We start from the raw sequence: 20,816 nt of genomic DNA, 5'->3' as shown, positions 1-20,816 counted from the left end.
ACGAATGGGTCGGACATATTGTTTTTACTATCGGCTTTTTATTCGAGTCTAAGATCGCATGTCATTCTTCGACCTGAATTTTGGCAGCAGGGCGCAAATCAAAATGCAAATCATTTCTCGTTTGGAAGATATACCTTGCGAAGTTATGGTTTTTCATTTTGAGATCTTGTGATGAACGATACGATTATAAAATGGCGGAGAAGCACGATGCTAGATTACATCAAAATACACTACTGCACAGTCGAAGATTCGACTGACTGAAAATTACATTTGGAGGATCTAGTGTTGGCAGTTAGCGAATTTAAGGAAAGTAACTTGAGATACTAGTTTCAAAGTTATCTTAATTATAGCTAAATCTTTTGAGATCAGTTGAACGCTTAAGTTAAACGCTATTTTTATGAGAATCTAAATTATGTTATCGATTCAGAGAGTCCTCAGTGCAGGGAGGGCAGTACTAGTTAAGGTTTTCTGTATTTGTAAATATATAAAAAAGGACATTTCCCTAAAACAGGCAATTGCCCCCCCCCCACCAAAAAAATTGCAGAAAACAATTATATGGCCCATGTCCGTTGACTATACAGATATGGACCCCTCTTGCCCCCCAATAAAAAGGCTGGAGCTAATCCCCTGGCTACTCCCTCCTAAGCGCTTTGGTGATGCTTTAGCCTATTTTTTGCTAATCTTTCACCGAGATTTTTTTTTTAATATCCCGCCCACTGCTACCAAAAAATGCACAACTGTATATAGAAGGCCTTTTCAGCTCTTTATAGTTAAAAATTGAATCTCCAATTCTTCATAATTTTTTTAAGATACAAAAATTTGTGTAAATCTTCACTTATCCAACTCAAACGTTCAGATTTAATTTTCACTGTCCTCGGTTTAAAAAAAAAGATATGGATAGCCTACATAATATTAGCACGAAAATGATAAAGTAAATCAATGACTATAAAGTAATTAAATGTTGATTAATTAAATTAAATAATAAATCTATGTAGTTCAATCCTAAGTTTAGACATCTAATCCTTTTTTTGAAAATAGTAATGAAACATTTTTGACAGTCAAAAGTCAATATAATATATAAAGTGTCGTAAATCACAATGTGGAGCTTAAAAACTATATTAATTTTGTAATCAAGGCGGTGTAAGTGCTTTTTCAAGGCATATTTAATAATTTAAATTTCAATTTCCTCGTCTCTCAAACAACGTTGTAGATTACAACACCAAAGAACAGTTTTAGTACATCATTAAATGCGAACTTTAGCAAACACAGGCATCATTTAATTCAGATAATTGCAGATTTTAAGAAGAGATTTTCGAGGTCTAGTAGTAGGCAACACATTTAAATATGTCCCAGGACGCTGGGATATCTCGCCATCGCCAGAAAAATAAAAATCAAAGCGGGTGGTAAAAGCCGTTTTACGGCATTTTAAACTTAATTATTTTCTTAACAGCCAAGTTTGTTACTTTGTTTTTCTTTGGGCTCAGTGACAAAACTCACACCTTGAATTCCAGATGACATTCAATATAAACAATAACACGTGCCATTCTGTGAATCTGGTGAGCAGCATTCTCCCGAAAATCGTTTATTTATTAGTTAATGAAGTGGCGACCGTGGAGTTTACATTTTGTCGCAATGAGTGATAAATGACAATCTGTCAATATTTTTACAACACAGACGGAATCTGAAGGTGTGAATCTTTTTATAAATAAAAGAAGTCAATAGAGACCGAGGGAACTGAAAATAGATGTTGAACAGTGAAAGGAAATATGTTATTATTTAGAAATAACAATTATGTAAAACAAGGGGTGTCGCAAGGTTCAATGAGGATCTTTTAAGGGCGGTCTTTTTTTGAAAATAAACTAAACCAAACAAAATAGTGGGACATCTGGAAAGATAAACCAGACTTTTGAAGCAATATATTCCTATAAATTAACATCAATTATATCAGACTAGTGGCGAAGCATGTCGGATGATAAGCAATTAAAATGAAATAACCGTAGCCTCAGCTCGTTTGTGAGGATAGGAGAAAATTTTTTGTGGTTTCCAACAAACAAATTCAAAGCTCCTCCCCCCCCCCTCAGCAAGACTGTGCTTGAAAGTCGCAACTCGATCCCCCAACTGTGAGACAAAACAATGTAGACTTACAAAAACTCTAATTTTGGAAATGCTTATGAACCCCCGCCCCTTTCGTCAAATTCTTTATCCATCTGCACGATTATCGTTTTTCTACTGAAAAATTTCAATTTTTATTCAAAAAGAATATATTTCCAATATTTTACTGTTTACTAACAGAGAAAAGCCAACGCGAATTCGGACCTGCAACCCCGTGATTGGCATGCGCATGCTCTACCTGTTGAGCTAGTTCGTCTTGATTATTTGTTTTATCCCTTTAGTGAACATATAAATAAAAGAAAATATGTTTTTTTTTTATAAACGGGTTTCCTTTGTAGTTAAATACTTATCTGAATTTCTACACACTTCTTACTCAAAGTGTCATCCGAAATCAGCTTTCGTATGACTGTCATCCTTGTAAGGGTAACAGAAATTGACGTACACAGGCTGTTTTTGACGTACACAGGCTGTTTTTTCTCTCTTTTTTTCATGTTTACTAATAAGTAAACATGAAACTTGGAGGGTAAACATGTTACGTGAGAGGATTTTTCCATGGAGGAATTCATCATGGTGGAAGAGAATTTCCGTGAAGGGGGCGCTGGATTGTCCAGCATTATTTAAAACAGCAATGAGAAATTAAATAAAAAAAAACAAGTGTTTTCAACTAAAAGTAAGGAGCAACATTAAAACTTAAAACGAACAGAAATTGTTACATATATGAGGGAGTTCGTCCCCTCCTTAATACCTCGATCTTTACGCTAAAGTATTTCTGGTTATTTCAAAAGAGCTATTTGTTCTAATCAAACGGCCTATGTGGTTCAGGGGTCATGTTTACTAATCAGTAAGCCATCCTCAAAGATTCCGGATCTTCCCGGAATTTTTCCGGATCTTTCAACTACATTGAACAAAATGGCTATCTCAAAATTTTGATATTGGGGAAATGGTGGGAGTGGGAGGGAGGTTAGTTGCTCTCCAATCACTTTTGGCTATTAAAAATCAGTTTTGGCTTTTAATATACGATCGAATAAGCCCTTTTCAAAGTTTCTATGACAACTGCTTTTCTGAATTTCCAGGCAATTCTTACTCAAACTGTCATACGAAATCAGCTTTTTTATATTTCCCTTCCCCTTCAAAAAATATCAAGAAATAATTTTTCTGGTGAAAATGGTAAATGTAACTTATACGGGTTTATCCTAGGGCATACATTAGCAAGGAATAAATAGAAATCGCAGAGATTTTGCAAAAACAATGAAATGGCATGCAATGAATTATTCGTCATAAAACGTAATTTATGACAGTATGCTATTTATTAAGACCATTTATATTAATAGCTAATAAAATTTTTGGTGGATTAGTATCTATATGCTAGAGGGTTTATTTTTAGTCATTTATGTAGGTTTAAAGTTGTCAGACAATTAATACTATTGTCGAATTAACAGCTATGCTAATACACCAGAAAGTGAGAAGATCGGATGATACAATTATATATGGGGTCATTTTTTTTAATCCTGCCAGTATAAAATCACTATTCTATTGTTAAAATAGCGATTAGCTCGAAGATACGCATGATCAAGGCCATATCCATGATTATTTTTTTAAGACATAATACATTTTTTATTTGCCTTTTTGTTACGTTTTTATGAGTCGGACAAACAATTCAGGGGTGGGTTCAAACCCCCTACCTGCTGAATGCATCCTTGCCCCTGACATTAGCCTTGTCCCAATTAGCCCTAAATAATGCTATCCCAATGAGACTTTGACAGCGGCGTCAATTAGGGGGCATACACCTCCTGTTTTTTCTTGCACCCCAGGTTTGTAAATATCTTTTTTTGCTTTTTTTTAAACTGGAACATGCTTGTTTTGGTCTTTTCATTGAAAAAAAAACGAATTTGCCAACCCCTAGATTTCGCTAAATACATCTTCCCCCCCCCCACTTTAAAGTTTCGTGAATTGACGAAATTAAACTGTTGTGTTACCACGTCATGTACTTTCTTATAATAAATCTGGAAAAATTTCCAATGACCCTTTCATTGACCATACAATTTTAATGCATTTTTTTTTTTTACTATTTCTGTCTCTCTCCTTTGATGACCTATGATGCCTTTCTTTAATCCATTATGAATTAAAACCACGAAATTCTAATTTAAAATTCTATGGGAATGTTAGTGCCAAAATCACCCACCAGGACGCGGCAAAAACTGCATTATCACACCACTAATTCAGAAAAATAGCACATTTTCCAACTTTCGACCAGCCTTGTTAATCCGAGAGGAAATGAAGATTAGTATGAAATCAAACGACAAAATTCTAAATGGAGGCCATTCATCAATTCCCACCAGTGGAGTGTCACATGTCCGTTTTGTCATAGAGACAGATTAGTTCTAAGATACGCCTGGTACTCAAAACTCAAGAAAAACCAGAAATAGACAAATGTTTCTTTGATACATAAGAGCTCGAAAAAAGGGGACGCATAGTCAACTGGGTTTGATATAGTCTGAGACAGGAGCAAATTAATCTTAGAATGACCTGGCATATATGGAGCAATTGAAGTGTTGACACTTAAATAGCAGCCAAACAAGAGCTAATAATTCAACATTGGTTTTCTAAGAGTGATCAGTTTCTTTTTTTTTTGCTTTTGGTTAATGTTTTTGGCGTCAGCTAATGTTTTAAACATCAACAGCTATTTGAAATCACTGAAAAGCCCATTAAATATATTTCTAACTAGCGAAGCTAATCAATATATCTCTAAAATCCTAGAAGGGGTGGCCAAGAAAGAGTGTTATTCGCAGCCACCTTAATATCCTAATCAGAAAACAGGACGGGAGGCGTACGCTGCGAGACCAGAGGTACCATTTCTTGTACTTGGTCGAGAGATGCTACATGAACCTGTGGTATGACAAGCGTTATTTTCTATAAGAAACTATCCATGGGGGGAGGGGGTTTGACCACCTCTCCCAAAAAATTTTTCAACTCCTAAAAACGCAACAAAAATTGATATAATCAAATTTTTGATGTGTTTAAAAAAATATGAACCCCCCTCTGAAAAAATCCTGGATATGTTCCTGTACTTTGATGACCTTCTAAGCTTAAGATTTTATTTTATTTACAGCTAAAAAAAAACCTTCAAAACCCAGTTTAAAGATCTTTTACATATTTTTTAGTCGCCTTTAATCGCGCAAGATCTATTTTTTATTTATGAAAAAGAAAGTGAAATGAATTGTCATTTAAAATGTTATATCAACATACCTAGGCAGGTTGCGCGCAATATACACATTCTTAACTTTTTTGCAGACACACAGATAAATATGGAGGGCTGCCCTAAACAGATTTACCAGTTGCGGATACATGATGGCGTAGGTAAAATTTGTGTTAACCAAATTAAAAAAAAAAAAACTGACAAAGTGTGTGACCCATACCTCTGGTCTCCCATCACCTAGTGCTGAGACATCACAAAGTGGTTTGACGCCAATAGGGATACCTAAGACAGGTATGGTATATTGTTTCTTATATTTTAGTATTTTACTATTTTTCCAACATAACTTAAGTTTTATACCGCTTGTTTATCACAATCATGTCTTAGGGGTAGAATTTCATTCTTATTCTTATAAAAATGTTATTGTAACTTCGTTTAGTTTTGCCCATGGTCTCAAATTGGGACCTAACTCGAGGTTCGGATTTTATTTGGGTTGATGACTTGCCAAGTCAGACCAAACATGATGGCCTTAGTGAATATAGAGTCAACTCGAAGTTTAACTTGACATTCAGTTGAATTTAACGGCTTAAAACTTGGATTCATGTGCAAATTTTTCGCAGCTTTTTAATCGTGAAAAACAACTCTATTCCAAGTCATTTCTATGCTGATGGGGATTATTATAATAGCCTTGAAAATTTTTGCCCTTGTTGTTCTTACACTTTTGAAAAATAATCAGGGTTACACTTGTGACTTTTATTGACTTGTATAGTCATATCGTAAAGCAGCATAGCCTTTGCTATTTTCGTTCCACTAAAAATTTAGTAATAAGGTCCTTCGATCCGAATTCATGGGTTACAGTCAAGCCCAGAGAAGGTTTTTGACCTTTCTTGCGCCCGGGTCCAAATTTTGATTAGGCCCCCTCCTGTCTCCTACAAAATTTTCAGGCTAAATTTAAAAAAAATTTCGTTCTTGATTTACGCTTAATTATTTTTTCTTAAAGAATTATAATTCTTAATCTATGTTTTAATTATTTTTAGTTTATTATTGAAATTAATTGATTATTATTATTGAGTGTTTAAATTAATTATTTGAATTTTCATTAATTTGATTAATCAATTGATAATTTATTAAATATTTACAAAATGATTATAACCGATACATTATGTATTTGAAATTTTTCACCCCTAAAATTTATGAGCCTGGGACAAGAGCCCCTCTGTCCCTCCCCTAAAATTGTCTCAGACCAAGCCCAAATTTAAGACACCCGTTAAATTCGAGTGGTGTCATGTTAAATAAATTCGGGATCAAGGGCCATACTGGGGTAATTCTGCGTCACAACTTGACTCGAAGCTCGATTTGAGCTAGAATCAAGCTATAAGTCGAACTGGCTTCAATTTCAGTACCATATCTAATTTTTTGAATTGCTTGCTCAAAGTAGGCTAATCATAAAATTGACTATAATCCAAGGTATGTTTAGCGAACAACAAAATACTATAATTGTCTGAAGAATGTACCCGCTCTCTGAAAAGCCTGCGATTTTACGTTCTATCACTTTTGGAAAAGTTTCTATAATATTCATTTTTATCTGCAACTATTGGTTAAATAACATGCCAAAACCATTTATGGTTAAACTTATGCCTTTTATTACCTTCACATCCGAGTCATGTTCTTAAAGTAGAGTTTCATTCGTATTTAAGCAAAACTTTAGTAATAACGTTCATATATTTTTAAAATTGCTACCTATGAATACATAACGCAAATTTGATGAGTAGATCTCTTATCCGAATCATTTATTTTCTGTGCTAATAATACAGGTTGATACCAACAATTTCAAACACTCCTGTCTCTCCTTTTTTGTTCAATATTTATCAGAGAGTCACGTTTGACGAAACGGTATGATTGCTACTACTTTAGAAAAAAAAACTAAAGTGGCCTTAATGTGTAATTTGAAATCAGGTTGATAATTCAGCTTAAAAAGGCAACATTTTCGTATATCTCAAAATTTTTCGTTTTATACAACCAATTATCTTTGGATTGTGCCTTTGAAATAAAATGGAAAATTGTCTTGTACATTGGAAACAAGATGAAAAATTGTCAATGTGGAAAGATAGAGCTAAAAAAGTGTCCCCAGCCCATTTTTGATAGTCCTCCGTGTTTAAGTTCAAAGTACTCTAAATTACTGTCCTAGCTAAGTGGTTGGCGCGCTGGGTTGGGAATCCTTTGTCCGAGGGGCACGGGTTCGATTCCTGCTGTTGCCGGTTACTTGGCTGGGGACGAGGTCAGTGACGTGACTCTGTAAGTTCAGCCAGAGTCTACCCGGTTCTAAATGGGTACCTGGAGAAATATGGCGAAGGTAAGCAGGAAGGGTGTGCGAAAGCACAGGGTGGCTAGCCCCCAACTTCCTGGCTGAAGGACCACGAAACTGGTTCAGCACCGCCGGTTCGGACCTTAAGGGTCTAATGCTGTCATACTTACTTTACTTACTTTTACCCTAAAAGACTTAACAGTACACTATTTATAACAGACGGAATTTGACATCCAATAAGGGGTTAGGTATTTATTTGTTCTGAACTATTTGAAATTCTTTGTATCACTTGGTCTTGTTTTTCTCCAATTCCTTTTTTAATTTTTATCTGAATTTTTTAGCATGTAATTTGTTGGAATTTATGATGATAAACCAGGAATTTGACTAGATTTCCAGGATTTGAATCAAAGTCAGGTGGATGGCCGAATGACGAAGTGTAATGACCTCAGTTTTGAAGGTAGAACCTCCTCTCCAGGGTTTTCAAATGCCTGAAATTTGATAGCGTAGTTTTCATCAAGATCACAGCCCTTTTAGGGAGGTTTTCCTAATTTCCAACTTTACCAATTTTCTAATGCTAAAGAAGGCTTGAGCTACATGCCTATGTTTGTGAGTTTATTGAATTTTACGTAGATATTAGATATAGATTTTACGTAGAAAAATCTAATTGTTTTGATGCATTTACGCTTGTTATTGTCAAAATTTATTTTTAGAGTTGACATTCAGTCATTTTGCCATCTAGGAGGTTTTGACCAGAATTCTAGGTATTTGATCAAATACTGATTTTGTAATGGTCTTGCAACATGTGTTTTTCTTAGTAGCCTGTTACTGAATGGTTTATAAGACAGCGATATTTTCCGTTTTTCATTCCATCCCCTACCCCCCAAATCAGATCAAGAAGAGTAGGGAGAGCTCAACTCTGTGATACAAAGGAAAAACCGTATTGAGTACATTTAAACATTACAAGTGTGGCTGTATTTTCCACTTTTTTTAACAGAAAAATCTAGCCCAAAGAATTAATTTTTTACCCTATGGGGGCCAAGCTTAAAACATGTTCAGGGCTCTGCTTTGATTTACAAAAAAGGTCATGGTAACATCTTGCTTCCTCCAAAAATCCTCCTCAAAATACTGAAAATATGACTTGGAAAAAATAATTATGGATCTTTTGAGAATCATGTTTGAAAAAGGCCCTCTTTATGAATTTCGTTCCATTGAAAAAAGTCATAGTTACATCATACCCCTCTAAATACCCCCTTCCATCATTGGAAAAGTGTATTTCAGCAAATTCCTTAGTACTCAAAGATTTTTTTGTATACGATATAGTAATAGTAATCAACTAGGATATTATGATAGAATACGAATGTGGATAAGAGGTTTATTAAAGAGGTTTAGGAGTCATACGAATAAGGGGCATAAGTGACGCTTTTACCTCTTTTACCACAAAAACAAATATTAATAATAAACTTATTGGTCGATGTGAATAAATGAATAACCATTATTAATTTTCGTTTTGTGAACATGACCTTTCTATGTTTATGTTAAACCTTTTTCTAATTGTCCCAGCAAGTTTAAAATTTTGAGCTAAATTTCCCGAGGAGGAATTCTAACAGGAAAAACATTAGTAATAAAAAACATTATTGGTTCTGTAGTCCAAAGTTGAAAGTTCCTCGATTAAGCACGAAAAGTTATTATAAACTTCCTTGTAGTTCGTGTTTTGCAGAAAGATGTTTTTATTTCAGAAAAATCTTGCTCTCTAGAATGAGGGCAAAGTGCGTAAGCCCTTTTTGATAAAGCGTCAGCATATTACTGATATTGACCATACTTTCAATAAAACATATATATGATACTTTTTGTTCGTTTTAAGAAGATAATCCTTCTGTTCAAAGTTTGGGAACAACTTTTTGCGACTACAGACGAAATTTCTTGTCAAAATCTAAACATTTATAATTCTTTCTGTAGGCTCTTACATTATCTGTAGAGCTTGTCTAGTTTTTAGATTTTTATCCCCCCCCCCCCAGCTGGAAATGCTTGCGCGTGCTTGTGTAGTCTACACTGTGCATTAATAATCTGGCGAATCCTCTCTAAAACAAACTGTTTCCAAAAATGACACATAGTTTTTTTTTCAGAAATGTGAATAGTTGACATAATCATATTATGACATAATCGTATTATGTCATAAGACATAATAGTTGACATAAAAAATGACATAGTTTTTTTTTAGAAATGTGAATAGTTGATAGTGTTAAATTTCCAAAACATAGACCTTTCAAAAACAGTATAACCTTTGGTATGTCTTCTCGATGATTTATTTTGGGGAGGTATTGAGGGGTACATTTTTTAAAAATTGGGGGGAGCAAGCATCCCCTCCGAGTAAGTGTTTGCCTAGGTGCTACATGTAACATCGCCAGGAACTGACATTCTAAATATGCTTAGTTCTGTTTCAAATCTCTTGTTGGTTCCGCTGTTTGGAAGAATGAAAAAGAAAAATTTACGCAATCGTAGAATTGCGTCACGAGAACCATAAAATCTTAAGAAATCAGAAAACTTGGGAGGTAAATGAAAAATAATGAAAGATTTAAAATGATTTATTAAGCAAAATGAAACATTTTTCTAGCAAGTTTTAAGTAGCTATGAAAAACAAAATGCGATCCTGGATTTTAAAACAAGAGACAATAGTCCTTTTCACATATTTTTGCGCATAGTTAAGTCCAACAAAATAAACATAGTTTATACTATATTTAAACATATTATTTATGTAATAAAGTAAATATTTGTCTGAAAGAAGGAGTCGATAATGGTACAAAAGTTATATTTACTTTAGATTGTGTATTTTTTGTACATTTTTTATTTATAGGGGGGGCAGCATATTTTCTCGCCAGGATCATCCACGTGACTCGTGCCATCTTACCTAAATGGTAGTAAGGGCTTTCTTGCAAAGGCCATAATCTCATTCTAAGCCTTAAATCTTGTAAAACGAAATCCGTGATTTCTCAAAAAATCGCAAAAGAAGTTTTAGCTCCAGTGAAATTTTGTTATTGTGCTGCTTTTGTGGCAGTTCACACTATCTTTTAGTAACAAATGTTTAAAGTTTAAAAGTGGAGTTTGTTGGCTGTTATTGCCGGTTTGAAAAATGTATAAAAAATATTTACAATGTTTGTACCCAGTCTCTTAGTCCTTAAAAAGAGGATTTCTTCTTCTCTGAATCTTACACTTTGTTATCTAAGTTTTTGCTATCTGAAATTAAAACTTGACCTAAACAAAACATACTTTAAATGAAATTTAATTTCATTTTTAAATCAAAAACCAAAACACCTTCCATAAAATTCTAACTTCAAAATCCTAGAAGATATTAAGACAAAAGCTTCTGGCTAGATTGACGCCGGTATGGGCAGCATTGCCACTTACTTTTTGGCCATTTATTTCATTTTACCCTTGTAAAGAGTTACAAAGGAGATGAAAAGAGGCAGCCTAATAAGTAGACTATTATTTACAATCTCAACTACCCTAGATTCATTTGAAAAGACGACAATAGAATGTCTTTAGTCACGCTAAATCAGTCATTTGTACAATTGGTAGTTGCATAAAGTGGCATTCTCGATTAGGCAGTCAATTGTGGGACACCCTAACACACTGATATGAGCAAATATTTTTTTTTTTTTTTTATTTATTTAGTTCGATAAATTGGATGAGAAATCGATCTGGATTAATTAGAAAAAACTTCTTTAGTATGGTACCTCCAAAATCTATATCATTAAACGTAAAATATCCCTCTTGATTTTTTTTATTCTCTTCCACCCATCCAAACAGCTAAAATGATTGACGAGAGAACCAAAGAAATCGTCAACAGTGAATACTGGAAACTTTGCTATTTTATATTTGCTTTTATATTTATATATTTTATTTTATATTTTATATATAATTGCAAAAATTCAATTATATATATTTCCAACTACATTGAGAACATGCAACTCAACATATTTGAATATGAATTTTAAATTTGAATTTTTAACAGTCAGCGACTTTTATCACACTACTGACGACGTTATATTTTTTTGAGATAGAATATTTTAAAGACAGAGCAGGTGTCATATGTATACGCGACAGTTTTTTTTCATTTGCCTTGCAGCATTTTCTAAAATTAAAAATTTTCCCTATGTTCTGACCGTTATTGATGAGACACGGCAATTCACCAAACTTGGGGGGATAATAAACAGATAATAACATGTAACTATCTCACCTGCACAATATATCCTCGGGCATATTCTTCAGGTGACCACCCTAGTCGTTCTAAGACAGTGGCAACTCCATCTGGAGCCAATGAAGCAAATAGTCTATCCAGTAGTATTTTGACTCGAACAGGGATGGCATGACATCCATACAAAGCCAGACTGGCAACGTCAAAGACATCCCCGTTGAAGGAAGTGTCGTAATTGTTCTCAGTTGATCTCATACGTAGCTTAGAGATAGCTAAAAAATTACATATCCAGGTTTTCAAATCGACAAAATAAAAGGGTTTAAGACACCAAAATCGGGCTTCGACCCGATTCTGCCATCAACCTATTTTTACCGTATACACATTTTGTTTAATCCAACACAAAATTCTGCGAAAAAAGTTTGATTTACTAGGTCCTTGAAGCATTCCGTACATTTATTCCGTCGGTTAGTATCAAATAGTCATATTTTCCCTTAAACTGGAGCAATACAAATCGTTCACAGAATGCTTGACCGACAGAATTTATAATATAATACCCAGTTTTTCATTAATAGACAACAACGTACTTTTTTAAGAGGATCAAGGGGGGGGGGGTCTACGGCTTATCATATCAATTGTAATTAGTGGTCTAAAGTGGAGTATTTATACATCATGTAGTATTGCTCGGAGAACTCTTTGGAAAAGGGAGCTGAAGATCCTTTTTTTCCTCTTGGAAACCTCTTGAAGGTGACTTTCTCGTCTAAATAATGTTATAGTTAAAATAGAGCTTTTAAAATGTTTTACAAACAAATGCAAAATGAGTCAGAGCTAGAAACGTAACTGTACATGCCGAGTATAAGGGAACGGACCGACTTTCGCTACGCCACAATATAACCATAATAAAAGTTAACTTTACACTGATTTTATAATATCAAAAGTGGATCGGCATGAGTCAGACATATGATCAACTGAAATTATAATTTTAAAGACACAAATCAAAGTGAAAAATTGGATCAAAGTGGACAATTCCCCAGTCGCGACAACCCCCTAGCTACGTCGCCCCGGAGAAACTTTCCCGGTTGCCCTCCTGCGAAACGGCTCTAGATCCTTAGGATATTCTATTGCTTTATTTCCCTGGTCAATATCAAATGACAATGTTTTTCCCCAGTTAGACTGCTGCAACACATTTTGTTTTCCAAATGTTTGACAGGCGTAATAATTCAACCACCATATTGGCAACTAAGAAGTAAATTATATATCATTTGAGTCCTTTGAGGACGCGGTAGGAGGAAGTTAAAGCCATTTGTAATTACCCTCAAGTTGCAGTTTGGGAAAGCAAATATCTAGTTGATTACCTTTTATAATAGCGTACCACTCTGAATTTCGACGTTGTCATATGTCATCAGACATGACATTTAGGCAGCTACAATTGACAAAATACAGCCCGTTACTCACCTTAAGAATAGGGTTGATGCTGAGACATTATTTCTGCGAAAGGACACTTTCTAATTTGAGTCTGTCTTGGCAAGATAATAAGGATGAGTACCTGATCAGAGAATAGAGCGTTAGACGTTATTACAGTTTGCGGGAGGTCCCGACCTAAATATATTTAAAGGAAAGCGTTTGGACAATGAACACCTATCGTCTGGACAAAGAAACAGACTGAATCTTTTTCTGCTAAAAAAAAAAACCAATTTTAATTTTGTTTGTGTAGATGTAATCTTAAAAGATGGCTGACCCCATCCTTTTTGGACTTCACCAGCAAGAGTCTTTACAATAAACAAAAAATAAGACAGGTTACTTTTCAAACAGTTCGTGGTAACGAACTGTAGTAAGGAGCGACCCGGCTCAATAGTAACCAAAAGTCTAAAAAATTGAATTTTGGTACCAATAGCTACATCAAAAGAATTGCATTTTAATGCTGATTTTAAATATATAAGTTTCATCAAGTTTAGTCGTACCCATCAAAAGTTACGAGCCTGAGAAAATTTGCGTTATTTTAGAAAATAGGGGAAAACAACCCCTAAAAGTCATAGAATCTTAACGAAAATCACACCATCAGATTCAGCGTATCAGAGAACCATACTGTAGAAGTTTCAAGCTCCTATCTACAAAAATGTGGAAATTTATATTTTTTGCCAGAAAGCAGATCACGGATGCGTGTTTATTTGTTTTTTTTTTTGTTTTTTTTTTTCCCCCAGGGAAGATCGCGAGAGGGCTCATTCTAACGGAAACGAAAAGTTCTAGTGCCCTTTTTAAGTGACCAAAAAATTGGAGGGCACCTAGGCCCCCTCCCACGCTATTTATTTTCCCAAAGTCAACGGATCAAACTTTTGAGATAGCCATTTTATTCAGCGTAGTCGAAATACCTTATAACTATGTCTTTGGGGACGACTTACTCCCCCACAGTCCCCGTGGGAGGGGTTACAAGTTCAAAACTTTGACCAGTGCTTACATATAGTAATGGTTATTGGGAAGTGTACAGGCGTTTTCCGGAGGATTTTTTGGTTGGAGGCAGGGGTTGAGAAGAGGGGAATATGCTGGGGGAGCTTTCCATCGAGGAATTTGTCATGGGGGAAGAAAATTTCCATGAAGGGAGCGCAGGAATTACTAGCATTACTTAAAAAAAAACAATGAAAAAGTTTTTTTTTCAGCTGGAAGTAAGCAGCAGCATTAAAACTTAAAACGAACAGAAATTATTACCCATATGAGGGGCACACCTCCTCCTAATACCTCGCTCTTTACGCCAAAGTACTTTTAGTAATTTCAACTATTTATTCTGCGGCTTTTGTGATTCAGGGGTCATTCTTAATGAATTGGGACAAAATTTAAGCTTTAGTGTAAAGAGCGAGGTACTGGCGAGGGGGCAAACCCCCTCATATATGTAATAAAAACCCAAGAATACACAAGTTCTTTACGTAAGCTAATTTATAAGTTACGTATACCTTTTACTTATAAAAAGATTCGTAAAAAATTAAAAGTTCTAGTTGCCTTTTTAATTAACCGAAAATCGGAGGGCAACTAGGCTTCCTCCCCCGCTCTTTTTTTCTCAAAACCATTCGATCAAAATTATGAGAAAGCCATTTAGCCAAAAAAAATAAATATGCAAATTTCGTTTTAATTATTCCTCTGCAGAGAGCCAAAATCAAAACATGCATTGATTCAAAAACGTTCAGAAATTAAATTAAAAAAAAACAAGTTTTTTAAATGAAAGTAAGGAGCGACAGTAAAAATTAAAACGAACAGAAATTACTCCGTATATGAAAGGGGCTTTTCCTTCTCAACACCCCGCTCTTTACGCTAAAGTTTTTTACTGTTTTAAAATGTAGAGTTAAGAGAAAGAGTCAAACTTTAGCGTAAAGAGCGGGGCGTTGAGAAGGAAAAGCCCCTTTCATATACGGAGTAATTTCTGTTCGTTTTAATTTTTAATGTCGCTCCTTACTTTCATTTAAAAAACTTGTTTTTTTTTAATTTAATTCTAATGTAAAACCCTTGTCTGCAACAATAGACAACAGGGTAATTTTTCAAAGCGGTGTAGGTACGAGTAGGGGGGGGGGGTATTCCTTACACCAATCTTAACTGTATTTCTTTTTTCTAAATGAAGTGTTTATGATCGTGCAGATTGCTTAGAGATTTTTATGGGAGAGGGACAGAAGATCCCCTTTCTTTCCCTACAGAAACATTTGAAAGCATCAGGTTCGTCTAAATACTACCAGAGATAAATTAATGGTCTTAAAATTTTAAAAGCGAATATAATATAAGTCGGGATTAGAAACATATCTTTATGTGCTTGGTATAAGACAAAAGATTGACCCTCGTCATACCGTAACAAACACTGAAATAAAAGTTAATAATTTACATTTACTAATAATATTAAAATCAGAATTTGCTCTTTATGCCAAAATCCTCTATTCTTTGAATTATCTAGGCACATACTCAGAGGAGGAGGTCTTCGATGTCCAAACTTTCTAATTATTTTCAATTCTTCTTTTATTTCTCATAAATATTTAGATAATTCTCCTATTTTTAGTAATTGTTTTCAAGTGTTACCCCCCTCCCAAATTGAAACATTAACCGGCATAAATACCTACTTATATTCCCCGTCCTTGTAGCCTCCGAGTAGGTCAATGATAAAGATTGTCAAATAAGTTTCCAAAGAAAAAATGATGGAGCATAGAAACTTAATTGACGCAGCGCTTTACCGAAAACAGCGATTTAGCTATTCGTCTCTATCACAACAATTCCAGCTCTTTTTTCGTGGGAATGGCCTATTTTTGGTATTCTTACGAGACCCCACCACTACCACCGAATCAAAACAATTTTCTGTCTATGCACCTCAGGGGCTCATCCATGATTTTTTTTTTGGGGGGGGGGTGTTACAAATCTTTTAAAAGCATCCAAAATTTGTTTTATATTTATTATTTTACGAATCGGACAAACATGCTGGGGTTGGGGGGTTAACCCCCCTACTCCCCCTGGATACGGCCTTGATGCAGCTGATTGCAATGTAATGGCTGGTAATACTGAAGCGTTGATAACAAATAGAATAAAAAGAAGAGCAGGAAGGGACTACTCATCTAATTCCTCCCAAAGGAGCTAGTCCCCTGTGTTTGAATTTAAATTAAATTCATTTGACAATTTGCCCCTCAACAACTGATTGATAGTATGCTAGTGACTTTGCATTTCATAAAATAGATTTCTATTTCAATTACTGACGCAGATCAGTGGCTTACAGTCCTTTAAGGCTAAAGTTCTTTAAGGCTTAGGACTTGGCTAAAGTCCTTTTTTAAGAGAAATGGACAGCGACGCCTATTGGGGAGGGAGCTTCCCCCTGAATTTTGAAAATTACCTGTTTTTATCTTCGTTCTTGTTCCTGTTTCACTGTCAAATAAAAGGATTTATCCCTATTGAGCTACAGTTTGCACACCTTCCTTAAATAAATATCGGAAAAGCTCCATACATTTGAAAGACCCTTTTTTTATTATCTTTAACAGGCTTTAGCCTTTAATAAAAGTCGAAAAATCCTTACTCCACTCCCCACATTTTCGTGAATAAGCATCACCTGTGGAGAGGGATAAGTCCCCTCTAAGGCTAAAAATTTCGCAAAACGTATGTAAAATAAACAAAATGTTTTATTTATTTATTTATTTTAAGTGTTTTATGTAAAAATAAACAAGTGTTTTATTTATTTTAAGTGTTTTATGTAAAAATAAATAAGTGTTTTATTTATTTATTTCAAGTATTTTATGTAAAAATAAACAAGTGTTTTATTTATTTATTTTAAGTGGTTTATGTAAAAATAAACAAGTGTTTATTAGCAGTTGCACATGAATTTCATACGAATATAACGAAACAGGTTGAGGAGGGGGGTCCTCTGAGGACCATTTTAGCACTCAGAATTTTTGTCTTACTTCCCTTCGAGCCCCATGTACCAGGTTACATATTTACAAGTTATTTACCCAAATTTTGTTTCAAACGCACTGAGTAAGCACATAGTTGAAATCTTTGTAGACAACTTGGTTTTTCTCACACTCAATTGTTATTCTTCGATAGGACCATCTTTTTGTTTAAACAATTTCGGGTCTAATCAAATTCAGTTATGAAAAATTTAATTACAGAACTTCAATTTACCCGTTTTGAAACTTGCTTATGGTCGGCAGAGTAGATGACAGGTTCATAAGCTTAAGAATAGCTGATAGTGATTGATGCGATTAGTAAATTGATCCAAAAACCTTTTGTTATTATTATCAATATGCTTAAGGTAGTTGGTCACAAACTCCTAAAAGAAGAAGCAGTTTAAACACCGGTAATGTAGTTTTACCCTAACATGTGCCTGAAAGCGAAATAGGCAATTTTCGTAATTTAATTAGCCTATCCTTCCTTTTGAGCAATTACTAGCCTACTGGTATGTCATAGGGTATATATGAGGGTTGACGGAAAAAACAAACTTCAGCCTATCTATTCTGTTTATTCACGCGATCGAAAATTGTGAGAGAACTAGAATTTTTCTATTTCCCATAAGAGTATGGTACCTTGTCTAGGGGCATGGTTGCCGAAGAAAGGACTTAAGCAGCCTAACTGAGCGACTATTTATTCGGTGGTCTTCAAATGAGCCCCCCCCCCTTCTTCCAAAAAATCTTTTCCTATGGGAGTTAATGTAATTGTTTCAGGGACGTACGAAATAATTTATTTCAGGAGAGAATGGAACATATACGCGAAATGAAAAGGTTCAAAAGGTGAATTATATGACAATACAAGGAAACATAGAGAAAAAATAGGCATCGTGAGATCTCAGGGACGTAGGGCCGAAGTCCACAACCCCCTACGAGTATGCTTTATTCGACTAATTTAATGTTTTAGTTCATCAGAAACAACCCTAAATAAACTTTTATCGTCATTTTCTTTTGTTTTTAGCTCTGAAGCTAAAAAACATGATTTTTCTTTGAACAATATCCACGCAATCCTGCCTAGAAATCCTAAACTGCAAAATTTTAACTTAAAAATGTCAAGTTTAGTATTTCAAAGTTAAAATCTATTTGTTTTATTTAGAATGGTTTTCATACAGTTTCAATGTCAAAATATCGAAGCAAAACTAAACCTTTGTGTATTTTTCGTTTAACCACACTTTTGAAGGTACAATTTCCAATTTCATGCCTTCAAAAATTCCACACGCCCATTTTTTTTGCAAGCTTTTGCCCTCTTAAAAAAACTTATGTGGGGTTCATTGAAATTTCAATAAGAATTAACGATTTGGTTGAGGCTTTTGAAAGAACAGGACACTGACTAATTCTGTAGGTTGTAACAGCGCAGTATATCCCCCTTTTGAACGAAACATCTCTTCCTTCCTAAAATCCCTGTCATAGAGCAGGGGAAGTAGCTCGCAACATTAATATTGGGGGGAGGGGTGGGCAAGAGGGGTCTTTATCCGGAGAGTCAGGGGGAACGGGCTACATAATTATGTTTTCTCCGAATTATTGCCGGGCAAATGCAAAAACAATTATTGGGGAAACTTTGATATAGTCTATAGGGCTATATCAAGGCATTCGGGAGGGGGTGGCAGCATAGACGGTTTTGGGGGAGGGAGAAAATAGAAGCTTGCCCAGGGCACAGAAAGCTTAGAGAAACAAAATGTCAAATAAAATTTTAACATTACACATTTATATTCAAATCTAACATTTATAGTCATTTTGTAATTTTAGAAATTTATATTTATTAAATTAAAATAGAGGTGCAGTTGGAAGTAAACATAAGCAAATTGAATCAGAATTTTAATTTTTTCCTATATCTTTTCCGACATAAAGTAAGAAAAGTCAGATTTAAGTAAATGACAAATTTTGCTAATAAAAGAAAATTTGTTAAATTTGGCCTAAAACTTTTTGAGAGACAGGGTGGGGGGGATGGCGCTAATCCAGATTTTTCCCCGGGCGCAAGAGAGACAAGAATCGCCACTTGGTGGCGGGTACCAAGTTAAATTGAAAGTGAATTTGAAAATTTATCCAAAGAGAAATTACTGAATGTCATGAAGTAAGAATCTCGTAAGCACAAGGTTTAGGACAGCAAAATGTAGTGTTGTGTATGTAATGTGAAAATGTAGTGGAAAAAGAACAGGAAATAAACAGAACTGTAACACTCGAGGCTGATTATTAATGGAACAACTGCAGTAATACTTTTAGATTACCTAGAATATCATACATATACGCAGGCATATCGTCTCGGGGAGGGGGAACAGTCATTAAAACAATAAGTAAAAGGTGGTTTATTAAGAAATTCGAAAACATGGACACTTTCAAAAAGCATGATAATTTAGAAAGGGGCTAGGCCCCTACGGCTTCCTAGTCACCACTAACTGGGGATTTTGCGCCTAATTTCTTAGAAGATGCCTCACAATTTCAACAGATCTATAATTCGGTATTATATTATTTCAAATATATACTATCTAATCTCCGAAAAGATCCTTCTATTATAATAACTAAAGCAGACAAAAGCAATTCACTTGTTGTCATGAATACAACAGACTATGACAACAAAATTTTTTCGCATTTAAATGACACAATTACATATCAAATAATAACTCATGATCCTACTGATCAGTTCACTAATAATATTATAGATGAATTAAAGCAGCTAAAACAAAGTGGTAAAATCACCCCACAACTATACAATAAATTTTTTCCCCGTGGTAGTTTCTGTCCTAAACTCTACGGTTTACCAAAAATACATAAACAGGGTATTCCCTTAAGACCTATTGTAGCTTGTACTAAAGCTCCCGCTGCCAATATTGGAAAATGGCTTTGTGCAGCTTTCAAACCTTTATTGTATTCTCAAAATTCCTATATTCATAACTCGGCAGATTTGATTAAAAAACTTAGCAACACAAGTATTTCAGAAAACACAATAGTTAGTAGTTTCGACATTGTTTCCATGTATACAAATATAGATGTAACTATTTCAGAGGAATTATTAAAAAACAAAATAGAAGAAAATTACCACTTGATCGAGACTTCAGCGACAGGAATTGATTGTGAAGTTTTAATGACTCTTGTTAAAATTTGTAATAAGTTTTCTATGTATTTTCAATTTCGCGATTCTTTTTATCAGCAAAAAAATGGATTACCCATGGGGGCACCTTTATCCGGGCTACTAGCAAATATTTACGTCGAGAATCTTGAGAATTGGGCATTGAATTCTTATTTCCTAAAACATGTCTGTTGGGGTCGTTATATGGATGACGTAATTTCACTTTGGAATTATGGGGAAGCTGAACTTCGGGGCTTCTTAGATCATCTTAACACTTATGACCGAAATTTGCAGTTCACCCTTGAAGTTGAAATTGAAAATAAACTACCGTTTTTAGATGTATTAATTATTCGTAATGCTGATGAACTGGATTTTACTATATATCGAAAGCCAACACAAAACAATAGATATCTTCACTTTAATTCAAATCACCCCCCACAAGTTAAAAGAGCAGTTGTATTTTCCCTCATTGATCGTGCCCTAAATATTTGCTCCCATTC

At 34.6% G+C, this 20,816-nt stretch overlaps 1 protein-coding gene across 7 annotated transcripts in view; it reads right to left on the bottom strand.

The window, feature by feature from the left end:
• LOC136039289 (zinc finger protein basonuclin-1-like) overlaps positions 1-20,816 on the bottom strand; it is a 166,218-nt gene that overhangs the window by 8,652 nt on the left and 136,750 nt on the right. For all 7 annotated transcript variants that reach the window (XM_065722894.1, XM_065722896.1, XM_065722895.1 and 4 more), the window contains one exon: positions 11,845-12,074. In XM_065722894.1, coding sequence (XP_065578966.1) covers positions 11,845-12,074 — 230 coding nt within the window. The remainder of the gene's footprint in view (positions 1-11,844; positions 12,075-20,816) is intronic.

The sequence above is a fragment of the Artemia franciscana genome, chromosome 19, assembly GCF_032884065.1.
Source record: "Artemia franciscana chromosome 19, ASM3288406v1, whole genome shotgun sequence".
NCBI classification, from domain to species: Eukaryota; Metazoa; Arthropoda; class Branchiopoda; order Anostraca; family Artemiidae; genus Artemia; species Artemia franciscana.
Note: the sequence above shows the minus strand (reverse complement) of the source record. Positions and strands in the feature narration are given on the sequence as shown.